The sequence below is a fragment of the Egretta garzetta genome, unplaced genomic scaffold (assembly GCF_000687185.1).
Source record: "Egretta garzetta isolate BGI_Z169 unplaced genomic scaffold, ASM68718v1 scaffold207, whole genome shotgun sequence".
NCBI classification, from domain to species: Eukaryota; Metazoa; Chordata; class Aves; order Pelecaniformes; family Ardeidae; genus Egretta; species Egretta garzetta.
In genome coordinates this window covers 1,333,666-1,351,300 of record NW_009260185.1, presented here as the reverse complement: position 1 = coordinate 1,351,300, position 17,635 = coordinate 1,333,666, and the positions used below count along the sequence as shown (strand labels likewise).

The following is a 17,635-nucleotide window of genomic DNA, read 5'->3' as shown; positions in this document are numbered from 1 at the left end:
AATAGCACCGAACAAGCCTTCACGATCAACCTATAGCTACTTTACGCTAAAAAATGCAGCCCAAGTCACTGGAAAGGGACGGCACCTCCCCCAGTTTAATTGCTAAAAGTTCTCACCTTTGCCCGACAGTCTGAGGTTTCTGGTGGGAACACCACAGAAAAGGAAATGTGTTTCCTATTAAGGGTTTTCAATGAAGGAGGAGAAAGCCAGAGACACAGCTCAGGACAGAGAGAAGCAGACAGACAGAGAGAGGCCAGGCGGCTCCCTCCCTTACTCATTCTTGGGCAAAACTTTGGCTGCGCTGAATTTTCGTTTTGTTCTTATTCCCCCTTCCCCTCACCAGGTCAGTGACAGCCTAGATTAAATCAGCTCTTTCTAGAAACACTGGTATTATTAATAAAGTGCAAGGCTATTCTCCTATAATTAAAATTAAACATGTTATCTTACAGTTCCTCCCACCTTTTTCTTTCTTCTTTTATTTCCCTTATATTAATTAAAAAGGAAGATAGAAAAGAAATGAAAACCAGAGCGGGAGAGTTTATTCCCCATAAAATCTTCCTTTCCACAAGGCAGCTCATCCTTCTGAGATGCAGGAATATCTCGGTTTCACAATCCTGAAGTCTATTTAACCTAGAAGGCTTTTTTATCCCGACCTTCTGAAGGCCATGTGGCCTTCCCTCCACATCTCCTGGTAGAATCAGGGTTCTGCTGCATTTAGCAGTGTAGTTTTCTTTGGCATTAATATGTAGCTCGAAACCACAAAGCAGTTTTCTGCTTCTCACCATAGTCTCATTCTTTCCCCTTCAGGCTCTTTTCATTTGTACACACTACACACAACCCTAACTAGAGAGGAAAAGGACAGGAGGTGACAGTTCAGGCTTCCCTTGATGTTCATCCCAAACATAGCATGAAAACATTCCAATCTCCCTTCCCACTGCCCACTGGCTGACTGGAGAAGGTTCACCGGGCAGACTGGGTTTGAAAAAGACACTGGCACAGCAGTCAGTCAGTCTGGAGTCTGAAGGTGCAGGGGGATGAACAAGAAGAAAAGGCCAAGGCATGGCTTCACAATTTTGGAGCGGGAACTGGAAGCAATACTTAATGAAAGAGAATTGTTTGAGGTGGGGGACAGTAAGTTCCCTAAAAATACTCCTGGGGAGGTGTTTTGAGAGACTCTGAAGGCTAGAGTGTGCTGTGGAACTGGGTTCTGCTAGTCTGAAATGTAAAGATCAGAGACGTCTGAATTCCTGACTGCTTCAATCGGTTATGGAAACAGGAAACAACTGCATGAGTCTGATCCAGACCTAAGTTTTGCTTAGGTGCTGTGATATGAGTTTGGCTTATTCTCGACTATATTAAATAGCTCACCTGAACCTTCTACTTCCAAAACCAAGATTGAGCTTTTGTTGAGGTCTTACCCGTTTATTTTTCAATCTGGACTCAGATGTGCCAAAATAATGTACCTCATAGTCAGTTTTAAGAATGCTTTCACTCTGATCAGGAGCGTAAAATGTTGAAGACCTTCTGAGGAAGCTCATTTTCAGGGGGTCTCCTTGCCTGGCTCGCAAACAGGCTCAGAAAGCTCAGATCAGCTTTGTTGCTTAGCAAACAAATACCACAGTTTAGGATTCAGTAGTCATTGCACATCCAGATTAATATCCTGAGAGGACGAACACCTTTCAAGAGAGAGACTGGGCAGATGTAATCTAGCCTGTAGATCTGCAATTCCCCGAAGTTCTCCTGTGTTTTGTTGCCATCGCGTATTCTCCACCCTAAGCAGGAGCAGAGCTGGATATCGCTGAAACAACCAACCTTACAAAAGGGTTCATGAAAAAAGACCATGTCCCCATGGCACTGAGCTCAGAGGCTCGGCACTAAACATCCGCTAGGAATCAGTCTGGAAAAACAATAAGCTCCTTTCGAAGGCGTTACTCCGTGAGGGAGTTAACCAGCAATCCAGAAACCAGACTGTCATTAGGCAGCGCTAGGAACAGCTGCACGGAAAGGAATGCTCTTCAGCGGCTGCCCGACCTCCACTCAGACAGGAGCTTGCTTTAATAAGGACAGCACTCGCATGACGTCTTAGAACAGCCCAAGGGGCTGAACAGAGAGAAATTTATAATCGTAAAAGCTGAGGATGGACTGGGATTGAATTCTCCTTTTGTAGGCATCCACGTAGAACTGGAATAACTAATTTGTCTGAATCTAGCAAAGTTGCTCAGGTTTTGCGCTAGCTTAACAGCATAGAAATCATTGATGGCATTCCCCTGGCAGAACATTATATTTTATGATTATCATTCAGCATGCATTGCAGCGGAACTTAAATGTTGCTACAGCGTTAGGACTCCATTGTGCTGGGTCTTGAGAGACAGGGGACACAATCCCTGTTCCACGGGTTTGCCATCTCAACTGGCAAGAGCGACAAGAAGGCAGGATTGCTGGCTCCATTTTACAGAAAGTAAAACTGAAGCACAGAGGAACTGAGGCAAAGCTTTGTCCCTCCTGATTTCAGGCATTTAAAGGTGATGTGTGAACTATGGGTCTACTATGCCAAATTTCAACGTGCCCCATTGCTTCTTTTCTATAAACAGAGGCCAGTTTGACCAGAATTCTAATGTAAGGACTTCAGGTATCTAAGGTAGGTAGGATCAGTCACGAATTTGCTCCTGAACAAATGGACAGCAGCAATGATAAAGGCGGCGATTGAATCCAGGCCTTCAGATTTATGCCATGAGAGCAAGGATGCGATTCCTCTGATACTCCCAAGTAAAGGGATCCCGAACATTTGAGGTGCTGCCTGGAGCTAAAGCAACAGAAGAATTCAACTCTTCTGCCAACCTTTTCAAATTCAGCCTGGTTCTGTGATTCAAAAACCATACCACTCCTCCTTTGCCTCTTTCTCTCAATTCTCAAAGTCTTATCAATAAGACAATTCAAGTGTCTCACTTGAGTATTTATCTTGTGGGAATTTAAAAACATTTCCGGTTACAAAGCGTCTGATTCGCCCAGCCAAAGTCAGCAGGTTTGGCCAAAGCAGCACTGGCTTCACAAAACTGCCTTACGGTTTCCCGTAAAAGTGTGTAATTCTGTATGCAAACCTTAGTTAGAAAGTCGGTTTGCGTCTGCAATAATCTTGAAGTGTTCTGTGAACCAGCAGCTCTTTGCTGATGAAACAGGATGAAATTTGCAAATTATTTTGGATGGGAAATTATTTTATTGTGAAGTCACAGGGGACAAAAACTGTTCAAATCCAACAATTCAGTTATTTGTTGTGAATCATTTCCTTGGCTCGGCGTCTCAAAAAAAATAAAGGTGGGGCTTACAGAGGCACCCATCTGTGATCTAACTCTTGTCCCACTGTAATCTGTAAAACTCCCACTTATTTTTAGCAGAGGCAGGGAGAGACGAGCGCTGGACAGCTTTGAAGAAACACCCTAAATAAATGTGGGCTCACTGCTTTACCCCACTGGCCAGATGGAGACATCTTCAGCTGCCTTTACATCACAGTTTGATGTCCCAGTGGAGAAAATATACTTTTTTTCTTTTTCTCCCTGCCCTCCCACCTCACTTTATGGCACCTTCTGCTGATTTTTCAGTCCGCAAATAATTATACTCCTATAAAAGCTGTTTCACTTGAAAAAATATCGGAGCATGTGGGATTTAGTTCTAGTTCTCTGGCCTCATCATAACACGATTATCCTTAGCACACCTTTGTGAAAAAGGAAATGCTTTTACCTCCATTTTACAGATGGTGAGGAGACATTTGGAAGCTATGGACATGCTCGTGGTTGCGCAGGAAGTCTTAGAAAGGTCTGAATCCCAGACTCGCAGCCTCAAGAGCGTGTGCTAACCATAATGTGGTCATTCCTGTTTGGGCTGCTGAGGTATGCTTTTCCAGAAAGCTCCAGACTGCTCACAGCTTCTGTCTCAGGGGCTTGATACAGCAAAAAGGAGTATTGGATCCACCACATACTCGAGTGTGGGACAGAGAGTAGCAACAAAGAGGTTCAGCAAAGCTTGCTCTTTGAGTACTAGGTCATTTGCACGATGCTGGCTTCAGCGCACTTACATTTGGGGAATTGCTCTTGAATTTTTTCCTCCTTCCAACAAATCTGGGCCTCCAAGATCACAGAAAAGCTCCAACTCTGACCAGTTGTGAGTCCTGTTCTGAATCAGTCTTTACCAGAAGCCTTGGGGGAAAGTGCACAGCCCTCTAACTGCAAAGTTACAGAATAATTTGCCCGTGACCCATCACTTAATGTTTGGTTTAATCTCCACAGCACATTTATGTATTTTTATCACATAGCCACAGCTGTTTTTATTATCTGTAAGACTATCTAATCTTCTTAAGATTTCTGCTCAGTTCTTCACCTCCCTGATAGCACCACTAACTCCATCTAAGTTAAAATTAGTTTTTCAACCAACTTTTTATTCCTCTCTTGTTTGTTTGCTCTCACTGCTTGCCTTTCTCTGTTCTTTTTCCCTCATCCTTGCTACTATTTATCCTGCAAGAAGAGCCCTAGAAGTTCAATACTCATGGCAGCTTATCCTATCAGCATGTCACACTAGGACTGGGATGAGCCAGGGCAATACTTACTTTCCCTGAGGTAACTGAGGTGAGACAACAGAACTTCTGTGTTGTAGACGGAGGTGGTTCGGAGGAAGTCATCCTTGTTCATTTTGCAGAGTTCCTTGCCATCCATATTCTGGAAGATGGTGGTGTCAATCTCCATTAATCCATACTCCTTTATAGCCCATTCCAGCCACTGGCGCACATGTTCCTGGGTCCATAGGGTGGGATCTGGCAGAAAACCACAAAAGATGGTAACACTGTAGAGTCTCAAGCCTCTAGCACCCACTGTAATCAAAGCGTTAACCCTTGTTCCCACAACCAAACGGATTTAATTTACTGATTCCAATGCATTTTGCCAAGCTGAACAAGCACCGTGAGCATAAATTGATCACACTGACCCACTGGCAGGGTAAGTTCTCTTGATTGTCTCCCACCTGGCTGAATCTTATACCTATGCTTGGGAACAATATTAGTGACATCTGACTGTGACTTTCCTCCCTCTGGAAAAAAGCTTCCAAAAGCAAACTCATCTCTTTGAAAGGGTACGCTTGTCACAGCTTCGGTTCTGCAACGCTATGTAATTACATCAGTGATGTTTGAGTCACACCATCCTTCGCAAGTCCATTACAAAGTCCCAACAGATGGCATTTTAAAGTCTGAGGATGGCGGTATTTATGGTCAGCAAAGGGACTCTGAAAAAAAATATTATTGCTTAAACAGAACAGCTTGCCATGTATCACTGAGTCACATTTGTTCACCCTGCTGACAAGAACACAATTCTACCTCTGCTAGCCCCGTGAAACCCACACAGCTATTGGAGGGCAATGTGGATTTTATACTGTCTCATGCATCATTATCAACTGTCAGCAAAGCTCCAGCTGTGGAATCTTTATTACTGGCGATGACGTAAGAGAGAGATTGAACCCGGCTGGAGTTTCAGACCCCATGGTGATGGTTTGCTGCATCAGTAGTTAAAAAAAGAAATCATCCTTTGAGTTTCGAGAAGAGCATTAGATCAGAAAGTCCCAGCAAGAACTTCTGCCACAATACCATTTTTACAGAGTCATTTTCAGAGCGTATCTGCATTTTCAGATGTTTCCTGTGCTGCTTCTCCCCATGTATCCCATTTCAAAATTTAAGCTGCAAATTCATGTTCCATTGCAGCTGGAGAGGACTGCAAAGTCAAGCTGAAACTTTGGAGACATTTGATCTGTCCATCACGGCTGGCACGTTCCTCTAAGATAAACCCCAAACACCTCAGGTCCTGAGGCAGTTGAGAAAATGGATCAGAAACATGCGGCCATCACACAGCTGGTAGGTTGTGCTTTGGTGAGGGACAAGAAATGCCTCTGCCACACAGTTTATGGTGTATAAAATAATGCCTTGGCCCAGGACTGTAAACTGCGTGTGCTTGGGCTGTAGGGATCCCTTGTCACAAAAGGTGGGGCAGTGGCTATACCTGGTGCATTCCTGGGCACCTGCGTTCCAGAACAATAGCGTGAAATGGAGAAGTAAGACCAAGGAATATCGAAATTATAACCGTGACATTTCCTCACTGAATTGGAAACCTGGGTTGCTTAAAGCTGAATTCTAAACATGGAACTTACAAACCCCTACCTTTGCAAGTCTGCTTTGGGAAAGAAAGATGGATTTCCTTTATGTTTTGGCAATAGCTAATTTAAATTCTGCTTTCTAAGCACTGGCAAGAGGCTGCAAATTTTACAATGCAAGTATTCAAGGGAGGATTCATCTTTTTCTAATTGAAAGACTTATTTGTCTTGAGTTTTGAAAAAACACCCAACATTTAGAGAGCATAGTGAATTTGTGGTCGCCCTTTAAACAAACACTTTTGAATTTCAGATATTCGTTCAGCCTGTTTATCACTGCAAAAGACATTGAATGGTCTCTGAAAAACTGCCTTCTTGAAACATGGCTTAGAGTTCGTTATTATTACTATTGCAAGCCTAATGTGACATTATTCTTGCCTATCTTCACCCTAATGCGCTATAAATCTTTACTCTGGATTATATTAAAATTTCCAAATGCCTTTCTTGGATGAATTGGGGCTCATATCCTGCAGCCAGAGATCTGGGATGATGTTCATTATTGTCTTCCAAAGTCTGGTAAATCACTGCTATTTCACAAGTATCTCAAGGGTTTGATTTGTGGATGCTCATGAGGGGGAAAGAAGTCCTTTTTTTCACTTTCCTTCAAAGAGGAGATTTTAAACCTTCTTTTCCGCTGAGGGCACTAAAAGTCATTTCCCCTGTTTCAACAACAACGCTAAAGTTTAGCCCACCCTTGGTCTTTTTGAATATGCATAAATGGCATGGTGAAGAGCAGGATAAATGTTCCTTCTCGAATATCTTTAATAATATAATGACTAGTTGGTGTCAGCTAACACCTTCCTAGGCAATGTTGATGCTGAAAATGTATCTGATGCTGTCACCAATCAGGTCAGCCAGCCTCTCTAAGCACATCCTAACAACGGCTTAAATGGTACTTGGAGATTTGCTGTCAATCTTTTATTGGCTTCCCTTCACTACATTTGGTTCAAGCTTTTCCTTTTCATCCTAAATGGCAAACAAATGCTTGGGAATTGTCATCTGTTCGTGGTCAAGCCATGATCAGAAAACAGAGCTAAATTCCACGAGTACATTTCTTTCTGCCAACAGTTCATCTGCTTTAATCAGCTACAACCCACAGTGAAACCCTCACAACATTGGGTGAAAAGCTGCACCCCTTGAAATCAGTGGAAGTTTCAGTATGTGAATTGGGCCAGGACTTGGATCATAATATCTCCCTTGCTGGAAAGTTCCTGGGCTGGCCTGTTTATATCTATGGTGTTTATAAACTTTGCAGGGAAAAGACTCCCTCTTGATCCAGGTTCAGACTCCACCGGTTGCCTGCCACGGCAGCTCTCATCCTTGACTGTCCAAATGCATCTAACGCACCCTGCCAATTCCAGACAGCAGATGTGGATAGCAAACACAAACAGAGAACTGGACAGGAATGTTTCTGCGTAACAATTTTGGGAGGGATAATGTAGTTCCTGTAAAATATAATTTTTCTGGGCTTCTACTTCTAACAAAAAAAAAAAAAAAAAGAAAACAAAATAGCTCATTTTGAATCAATATGACATGAAAGTGCATCTGGATCCTGCAGAGCATCATGGGAGTTATAATTTGGGTCCACTTCATGCTTATTCTTGCCTATGAACTGCGCTCTTTGATCATACCATGCATGTCCCAGGGAGCACTGCAGATTCTCCTCTAACACATGACAGGAGATGGGTTTGGTTCAACACACCAAAACAATACTTCATTCCAGGGGGAAAATAAAAAAAAGCAGCAGCACTAATTGTCCACTTCTTATTCTGATTCGAGGTAGAACATATACTGGGACAGGGGAAATCCCCACTAGCCAGAAACTCTGATATTTTCCTTACTTCTTACATGGTTTGTAAGAATTAGAATTCCTCAGAGGGTGGATAAAGAAGCCTTATCTATTCGGCTGGGTATTTAAGACGGTGCAAGGAAATATGACATAAAGAGTTGGATGGTGGTGGTACCTGCTGGGACAATGACTCTCCTCTCATTGGTGGTCATGTTGGGAGGAGGCCCGTTCTTCTCATCCATGTAGGTGCTGTAACTCATTGGATTGGACTCTGTCCCTGCTCCGACGAGTTTGCTGCATTTGTTCACACTACAGTCTACGGGGGACTCCCTGAAATGCGAAAGGAAACAGATGAGTTGTCATTATTATTCACTTTTCATCCCTGCTGTAGCAGAAGGAGGTTTGGGTTACAGAAATGGCAAGTATCCTGAAGGTGAAAAGTTAAGGGGAGTTTCTTTACATGAGGGAGAGTCCATTCCTGGCCTGTCACATGAATGTCATAAGGCGATCTATGAATCACAAGTCTTATGGAGGGAGATCTCTGATAATGAAACCAGTTGGAGGAAAGAGGGTTGGAGGTGCAAAGACGAGTGACTTTCAGACAAAGGCAATGGTAGCTGTAAGGTCATGCTCAATACCTCTGATATATCAAAATTCACAAACCAGATAAAAAGCAAGTGCCTATCACATAGGTCTATCGGTTACACCCCCCACTCCCTCTTCATCTGTTATTGCTCAGCTGCATTTTGGCAACCCTTCAGATACAGCTCGGTGCTCCTAGGAGCCCTTGTTGGACTGTTTCACTCTTGCATTGTGTTAAATACAACCCTGCACACCATCTTTCTGTTACAGTGGGTCTATCAATTGACAGAAAGGCTGTACTTCTCACCTCATGACCAAAAGCATTTCTTCAGCTAACCAGAAACATAGGTACACCCCCCCTTCATTTCATTAACAGAGAACACAAAATACCCATGCCAAAATGACAGGATAGGCACAGGAGAATACTACATGATTAGCATGGTATCTAAAGGGTCTTACAGGGCTGAATGTAACTGATCTTGTCTGTTCTTAACAGTGAAACAGTCCTAGGCTTGTCTACCACTTGGATAGGAAATCCAGAAATCTTAGGTGCCTTAGGCGTGAGTCAAGAACTTGAGACCACAGAAACGGTGTGCAAAAAAGGCTCTGGCCCCACTTTTACTTCTGAGGTGATGGAGTGATGAGGAGGGAACATTTAGCAACTCAGGTGGCACTGCGCTAAGACCTAGACTATATGCAGACCCTTGGCAAGCTATAAGCTTTCTCTGTCCTGCTCTGGAAGAATTATGAGCCTCCAAACCACAGATAGGGAGCACAGCTTGTGTTTTTCTCCAGCTGCAGGAGTAACTCCTGATTTTAGCTCTAGGAGTCACTTAAAATACCAGTCCACAGCCTGCCACATGCACACAGCACATCATCCCAGCTCTGAAGAATGTAGCAGGGAAGGGCAGCATTATTGCCCTCACCTTTACAAGGGTGCATTAGTGTGCAACCTCTGTGCAAAGCGAGCGCAGAGCCCATATCCAGTGCAGTTCAGTCGACTGCTTTAATCGCCCAGCCGTCCTTCTTCTCTGCCAGAAGCAAAGTGGTTTGGGAGGAAACCATTCGCTGAAGGGTAAGAGCTATGACAGTGCACCAAATCCCACCCTCTGAGTTCAGCTGGCAAGACTTCCAAGTTTGGACACTAAACAAATTTGTTTCTTAATCTGAATGGGGGGGGAGGGAGAAATTACTGAAATTCAGTTATCATGGCTGGGAGATAAATGCTCCACCGAGATATTCTAAGGCAGATGGTAATTTTTTCCTCATGTCTTGCTGAGGGAATGTTGCTTGAAAATGGAAATAAGATGTATAACTTACACATGTTTAAATTTAAGGTTTTACTATTTCGCCTACTGTTTTTCCAGGCAGGGAACCAAAATCCGCCTTCAGAAAGGCAAACTGCTGAAGGTTTAATGTCCCCGTGGCAGTCAGAGGAGAGTCTGAGCAACTGCAGGGACACCAAGGTTTTCACAGGGAATGTGATCATTTCTAACTTTCTGTTGAAATACTTTGTGTCAGGTGTTAAATGCTGCCTGTACTGGCAGAGAAAAAGCCCTGAAGCAGCACAAAGGATCTTATTCTTTCCCGAGGTACAGGCTGTCCTGAGAAGACTCGGTCAAGTGGCGAGAGCATCCGTGTCTCAAGGTGTTCAGCTCAGCGCTGCCCAACCCTGGGAGGTGACCGACTTGGCTGGTGGGACAGACCCAAACACACACACCCCCACGCAGCAAGGGCGTATGGATTCCTACCTGCCTTTGGGATGAAGTTCTCCCTTCTTCAGAGTCAACAGTAAAATTTTCTTCAAGTTCCCTGCAGTCAGCACCTCCCAGGTGCCAACAGTGCTGGCACAACTACCTGCTGCCTAAGGTCCTTCTAATGGGTTCCCTCTCACCCCCCTGCTCTGTAGTTGAATTTTCCTTTCCAGTTGAAATATGCAGTATATATGATAGAATAGTTACATATATAATATTCATACAGAATTACAGGATATATCCAGTCTCTCAGATAAGTACGTCTTCTAAAAAGCTTATCTGCCTAGGAGTATAAATGCTTTCTACTGGCATGAAATGACACACATGAAGAGACCACAGTGTCCTTGGCTGTCTCTACTCTCTCTGCTAAGTATTGTGCATATTCACATGACCGACACAGAAAAGCAACAAAAATAACACCAGCACCTAAGATATCTCCTCGGTGGTTTTGTGATGATTTTTCACTTTGCAGACTCTTGGTTTGGCAGCTAGAACCCCGCTTATCCTCTGCCTTGCTCTGCAGCCAAAACCAGACAACCAAGTATCAGGGGCTGAGATCTGAAAAGAAGTTTAAGGGACTAAGGTGTCCTTACCAACCACTGATTTACCACTGTGGGAAGAGAAGCCACTCCATTAATCCTGCGGGACATGTTAAATGTGCTCCCTGTACCTGGTGGGGTTGTGTCTGTATGGCCCCCCTTCCTCTGAGGAAGTTTTCAGGATGGTTGGATCCAGAGCTAACTGGTAGCAGAAGGACAGACATAACTGGGAATAGCATTGCCAAAACTTAACTGGGCAGGAGACCGAACTGTCCTTCCCTTAAGAAAAATACTGTGAAATCTTTAATGACAGCAAGCGGGAAGATCCTTACTTTCGTGTCCTCTGTAACCCAGCATTTCCTACCAGATCCAAATGGAGCCTTTTATTGGGAAATGAGACAACCCTATCAGACCGAATCATCTTTGCAGCTCCTGGACGCCCATTACTGTACTGCTAAGACGAGGGATTTAACAGTATCCCAGCAGAAGGTAGGTGTAGCTGTGGGCAACACAAAGAAGAATTCAGTGTGGGGAACAACTACAGTATCAAATGAGAACAGGGAGCTGCAAGCCATGAATGGTGTATTCATTGAATATAGCTCCTTTCTTAGGTCATGCATTGCCCACAAGCAGACTTAGATTTATATAAAAATTTCCTCATTATTTGAAATGGTTTGTGCGGGGGATTTCAGATGCCAGATTAATCCTTGACTTTTCGCAGAGACTTCAGACTTTCAAGTGGCTATACATGCTGGACTCGCTCAGGTTCTGGGCATAAAGCGTTGTAGATCTACTAAGGTAAAAGGATATAGGCTGCTTTCACAAGATCTCTTAAGTACATTCACTGTGGCAGTGACAGAGTCCAAGGAATATGAAGCAGTACCCATTCCCACTGTCCGTCCAAAGACTCTTCGTTCCAGCAGCTCCAGTAGCAGTCTCTGGGGATGCCAAGAGCCTGGTGTTTTGGGAAAGTTTATGCTAGACTGGCCAAAATGGACAAGCAGCTAGCCTGGCATTGCCTAATAAATCCTCTGTACAGCTTCAGCCTGTGTTCCAGATACCTGGAAATAAAGCAATTACTGTCCCAGGGCCTCTGTCTAGGAATCACCTTTGGCTTTCATTCGAAAGAGCAAAATAAGGGATTTCAGTGATTTCTGAACCTGACTCAGCTGTGGTCAGTGGGTATTTCCTCCTTCTTTCTACCCCTTTCTTCCTATCCTTTCATTCCTCCTCTCCTCCCATCTTTTTTTCTCTTTAAATTTGCCACTTTTTGGTTAAGTCCCCATTTGGTCATCTCAGCTTTAATCTTTACACTTGAAATTCAATTTTAATTTTCTTTTTTTTTTTTTTCGTTCAGTGAAGGAAGTAAGAACAGACATACTGTGATTCTGCTTGTGGTTCCCTCTTACAGGAGGTGAACAGAGCTATCAGGGCAGAACCACAGCTCCTCGAAACTTGCGTCTAACTGCACATCAACCCTGCCTCTCAGCCTGCTCTCAGGAAAGCCTCAGGAGGAGGTGCACACTGAAAAACACTGTAAGTCTGCAGAAAGAAAGGACAGCTCTAAAAAGGATGGAACTCAAACAGCACGAGGAAAGCACAGAGCCTCAGCAGGGCCTAGAAGCAGCATGCTGATCACATACAGGTAAATGCAAGCAGTAGGTAATTGCACAGTCTGCTGCTGTGGCTGGGGATTAGAACAACACAGTGAATCCCACTAGAGGGCTCACACGCCACTTAAAGGTGATTTTTATTCTTCTAGACATCATAGATGGTCCTTTTGTTTTGTTTTGAGATAATTATTGTGGCATAAAAATGTTCTGAGACCCCCGAACCGTAGCATTATTTTAATATTCTGAAGGAAGAGAATGTCTCCAAAGCATTGTCAAAGCTCTGATTTCATTATTTTAGCTAGACAAAATTCGCAACATCGGTTGGAATTACACAGCAAAGTTTGCCTGCATCCATGCGCACATCCAGCACATTAGAATATTCTTTCACATTTGAAGATCAAACAAATTTTGTAATGTGTTTCTAAAAATCAATTCTGCATTCAGCTGCAAATGCAGACTAGTAGTAGCTCAGTAAATACAGTGAAAATTTGGAATGTCTGTTGTCTGGTTCACTCTTTGCATTTGGAATTGATGGAAAATACAAGGAAAAATCTATTATTAAAATGGACTGTAAATTGTGCTAAACTTTACCCAGCATTTTTTCTAAATAATCCTCCTCCTTTATTCATTGGAATTTAAAGCGTGACAGATTTTTTGTTTTTTAAAAATACAAATTATTGTATTTATATCACAAAAGTGTCTAAAGGTCCCACCAGAAATCCAGACGTAGTATGTTGAGAACAGTACAAGCACATTGTAGGAGACAGATCTTCCCCTGAATGGGCTATAAATGAAATAATAAACAAAAGACACAAACCCAGCAAAGAACAAAGATTGCAAACCTCGCTTCCAGTCCCCAAATAGATGCAAAAAGGGATGACCAGTACACAGAACATCTTGCAGTAAATCCATGGAAAAGCTAGGCTGCTATTTTTTGTGTACAACAGACCTGTGCTACAAATACAAGACCATTTCCCTTTCCCAGTGCTTAAGGGGGTGTATGAAGCACGAGGATTTAAATTTTTCTGTGTTGGATTTTAACTGCCTTGTGTTTGGATGCCAATCACTGTGAAACACAGTGAGCACTGGGGTTTGTTCTCAGCAAGCTGCTGCCTATGAAGGCAAGGACAGATTTTGAGGCCATATCCTGCATCCAGGTCTGGTAGAAACTCTTATGAAATTTCTACTTCTGAATCTTGCAATAATACAGAAGTCCCATCTTCCCCCCTAAAACATAGATCCCTGCCACTGCCTGAATATCCCCTATACACAGTATGCAATTATCTGGGAAATTCCTTCCAATTTGGGAGTAAACCAGGAAAACCTGACATGGGGTAGAAAGCTGGTCAGGGTTTCCATGTTGTTTAGCACCTGGAGGGATGGGTCTGCAAAACAGGATTGGAGAGGTTCTTCAAAGACCCCTTCTCCCCCCTTGCTGAGGACCAAAGCAACTCATCACACTATACCTCACGGCAGTCAGATCTGCTTCTGGTTGCTAAGAAAAAGAAGAAAAGCTGGCCACTGTCCCTTACTGTCACCCAGCTCCCTCCTCTGTCAGGTTTCCTATAGCTTTATCACTCCCTAGAGTACATAAACCATTCTCTCAACAAGCAGAAAATGCTAGTGCTTCAAGTACAGGTGAAACACAGAATAAAGGCTGCTCCCTCTTATGAGGCAGCTGGAACCCGGTAAGAGGGCGTGCTTGAAAAACAAGAGAGAGAAGGAGAGGCAGAGAGAGAGGGCGGGGGAATAGATTTTATTATTCAGTCTGCAGTTCAAGGTAATCTGTATTGGGACTGGCATTTGCCGCTCAGATGGTGTGGCAGTCTTGCCAGGCAGCTGATGGGCAGAGGAACAAGCAACCTGAACCATGAATAGGAGGAGAGGATGGCTAAGTCAGATGAATGTTGTCGTTTCTTGGGTGGATTGGAGCTCTTGTGCTAACGAGTTATCAAAAGGGAAGGCTGGAAGCTATTTCAGTGCTCAGTTCTGACATTCAAACCAGCTTTTCTTTTTTTCTAACGGGTTGGGAAGTTGTTAGCCCCGTTTTAGAGGGACTGAGGACTCTTAGATTCTGTCTAAGAATCTTGTAGTCTCAAGCAAGCCCATAAAGAAGGATTTCCTTTTTGCCCAGAATAAACACACTTCCAGAGGGCCTTTCTCTATGGGTATCAGAGCACTTCCAGTTGTTAATGAATCAGTTTGTCAAAGCAGTATTATTTCCCTTTTCTTCCGAGCAGATGAGGAAATTGTAGCACAAAGATGACAATGGAAGGGCAACCCAATACGTTTGATTCCCAAGACATGCACTACACATACAACGAGAATGTTACATAGATTTTCAGACATACAGGTACCCACACATACAGAATTTACATAAAGCATGCGCTTACAGGATCTGAAGAGCACAAATATGTGCTGCCTGTGGTAGCTCAGTGGGTGTGACAGGGCTACGTGTTCCCTTGGCCCTCCAAAATTTGCTGGAGTGAGACACACAAGTAGCCTGATGGGAGAAAACGCTGTCTGCGTGTTGGTCTTGACCCTATGGGTGTGAGCAACTGATGCAATGCTACAGAGGGCTTCCTCACGTCATCATGAGCGTGTTGCCTGTGCCATAGCTGAGGCTGATTCTGCCACCTCAGTTCTCATGACCGGTTCACCTCTCCGCGGGGTGGAGAGGTCGGACCTGCACAGCACCACCCACAAGCCTCGCTCGTTTGGCCAGGATCCCACTCTGCATTGCCCTCTTGAAGATTTTAGGGATGGCTTAAGAAGACTAGCCTTGGTAGCCAAAGGTAGTCCTCGTGACTATCAAAAAACCCCAACCTTCTGGTACTTTCAAGATCCATCCTTTAGCCTGTGTTATCCAGGGATGGTGTCTTTCAAGAAATAACTAATTTTCCTATCTTTCAGCCGCAATTCTGAGATTGCAAACACAAGTGCAAAAATGCATTTCTGAAGTCCAGAAATGATACCAAGGTACAGCCGGGGCAAGACCAAATTCAGTCTACAAATGATCACCATAAAAGACCAATTGACGCAGAGACCTTTATCTTATAGTAAAATCAGCATCTACTGTATACTTATGAGGAAAAAAACATGCTGCTGTTTGAAGTCTTTAACACCATCATCGCACTATAAGTCTGAAAGTGCGAGGCTGCTTTCTGTTTTAAACTCTACACTTTGCTAGGTTCTCAGAAACCAGGAAAATAGGCTGTTACAGAAGCCCTAAACTAACCCGAAAGAAGAAAAACCCTTGATTGTTTAACTGTCCTGGATTAACATTGTACAAATGTTAGAGATGCTTGTGACTTTGAAATTAAAATCAAATTTAAAATTAATATGGACTCTAAACCTTAATGATAAAAAATAAAACAGTTTTTCTTTGCTGTGTATATTTAAAATGGAAATAATTTGAAAATTTTACACCTAGAGTTTTCGTTTAAGAGGGTGCAATTTTTTCCTAGGCTTTGGACTTGTAGAAATGTTTTTAAAAGAGACAATCTGAGCTGCAATAACAAAGCATTTTCAAGTCTTTGAATGTCTCATTGAACAGGGCAATGACCCAGCTCCCTCAGCTCTGACTACATATGATGGGGGCCAGACCTCCTGCCTTTTGGCTAAAAGCTGAAGAGGATACATCATAAGCAGCGTCCCTTTGATGGTTACCATCGGTGCTCAAAGCTACTCCTGAACTCTCTGTTTCACCAGTGGTCATATATATTCACACACAAGACGTGGGTATATGCCTTTTGTTTTGTTACAACTCATAGACTGCCATATAGTCTCCTCTTTTCCTCTTCTCCATCAAATAGCTCTCCAGTTTCATATGGTTGCTTCTGCCACGGCAAAGCACAACCTGGTTACAGATGCAATGAGAGGTGCCCTCCAGTGCAGCCCATGCAGTCCACGAGTGCAGCTTTCACTCGCTTCACTCTGGAGCACTGGTATAAACACCGACTATTAGTGGCCTGACCGACTCCATCTTCAGGAGCCCCTTGAGCCAGGGCACGTTTGTGGGACGCTGGACTAAGCAATGAAATGTGTAAATTTACAACAGTGTTTGCAGCACAAACTCTGTCCTGGCAGTCTCATCCCCCAGTCTGTGCAGTTTTCATGGAGACTGGTAGAGATGCGTGCTGCAGAACTGCAAGAGCAAGATCCTCAGACCACTAAAAAATGAGTGAAAAAGGAGCTCCAGGGGGAGCAGGATATGGTCCTACACAAAGAGTGGAGTTTGTTGATACGCAGGACAAGAGCACAAATGGACGATACGTGCTTTGCTTGTGTTTAAGATTCAGTAGATGTGGAAAGGGTCTTTCCTTACCTTGATCCATTCATGTGGTCATATTCCCTTTTAACATTGACCCGGACAGGCTGATTAATCCACTCCTGCTGAGGAGGCAAAGGGTTGATTTTGTGCGGCTGGCCATAGTCAGGGTTCCCTGAGGCTGTCATATCTGCCTTGGGGAGGTGAGTGGCAGCACCGTACGTGGAGTCAAAGAGGGACTGGTCGTCGCTCACCACCGACAGAGCCTCCTGAGGAGAAAAAGAACAAGCACTCAGAGTCATGACTAAACTAGTAACTCCACTCTTATTCTCTCTTTGAGCTGGTGAGCACCTGCAAGGGCCCCACAGCTGCCCAGCACTGTCTGAAATTGCCATCTGCCAGGATTGCAGATTGAATCAGATTCTTTGGGGTCCATTAACCCGTATGCAAAACCGGTGGGTTGCTTTGCTAGCGGCTGTGTTGCTCTGGGTGGGGCAAGAGTTAAGGTTAACTTGACTTCTGCAAACAGTAAAGGTGGCTGCTGGGTGCTATACCATTCTCATTGCTCGCTGTAAGCAGCTTCATCTGCCATTTCATATGGTTACCTGCCCACCTGCCTGCACTTGCTGGTCCAAAACCAACCAGAGAGATATGTAGTATGCAACATTTCTGGAGTGTCGTTTGACGGTCTATACATCTTCTTTCAAAGGGTTTTGTGTGGTGTTTATATTTTGAGGTTACTAGCGAAGGAGAAGCAGTCAGTACAGGTCAGAGTTATGGGTGTTAGTGGTGGGATAAAAAATGCATTACTTTACGCTTTTTGTTTATTTTGTGGGAAATGTAGGACTGGTGAGTTACCAAACTCTGCATTTCTAGAAATGCTTAAAACCAGGAAATTGTTATCCTTT

At 43.7% G+C, this 17,635-nt stretch overlaps 1 protein-coding gene across 4 annotated transcripts in view; it reads right to left on the bottom strand.

The window, feature by feature from the left end:
- Window positions 1–17,635, bottom strand: part of FLI1 (Fli-1 proto-oncogene, ETS transcription factor) — an 89,067-nt gene that overhangs the window by 21,793 nt on the left and 49,639 nt on the right. For all 4 annotated transcript variants that reach the window (XM_035897465.1, XM_035897466.1, XM_035897468.1 and 1 more), the window contains 3 exons: window positions 16,785–16,996; window positions 8,145–8,299; window positions 4,598–4,801 (listed from right to left, as the gene is read on the bottom strand). In XM_035897465.1, the coding sequence (XP_035753358.1) occupies window positions 4,598–4,801; window positions 8,145–8,299; window positions 16,785–16,996 (571 nt within the window). The remainder of the gene's footprint in view (window positions 1–4,597; window positions 4,802–8,144; window positions 8,300–16,784; window positions 16,997–17,635) is intronic.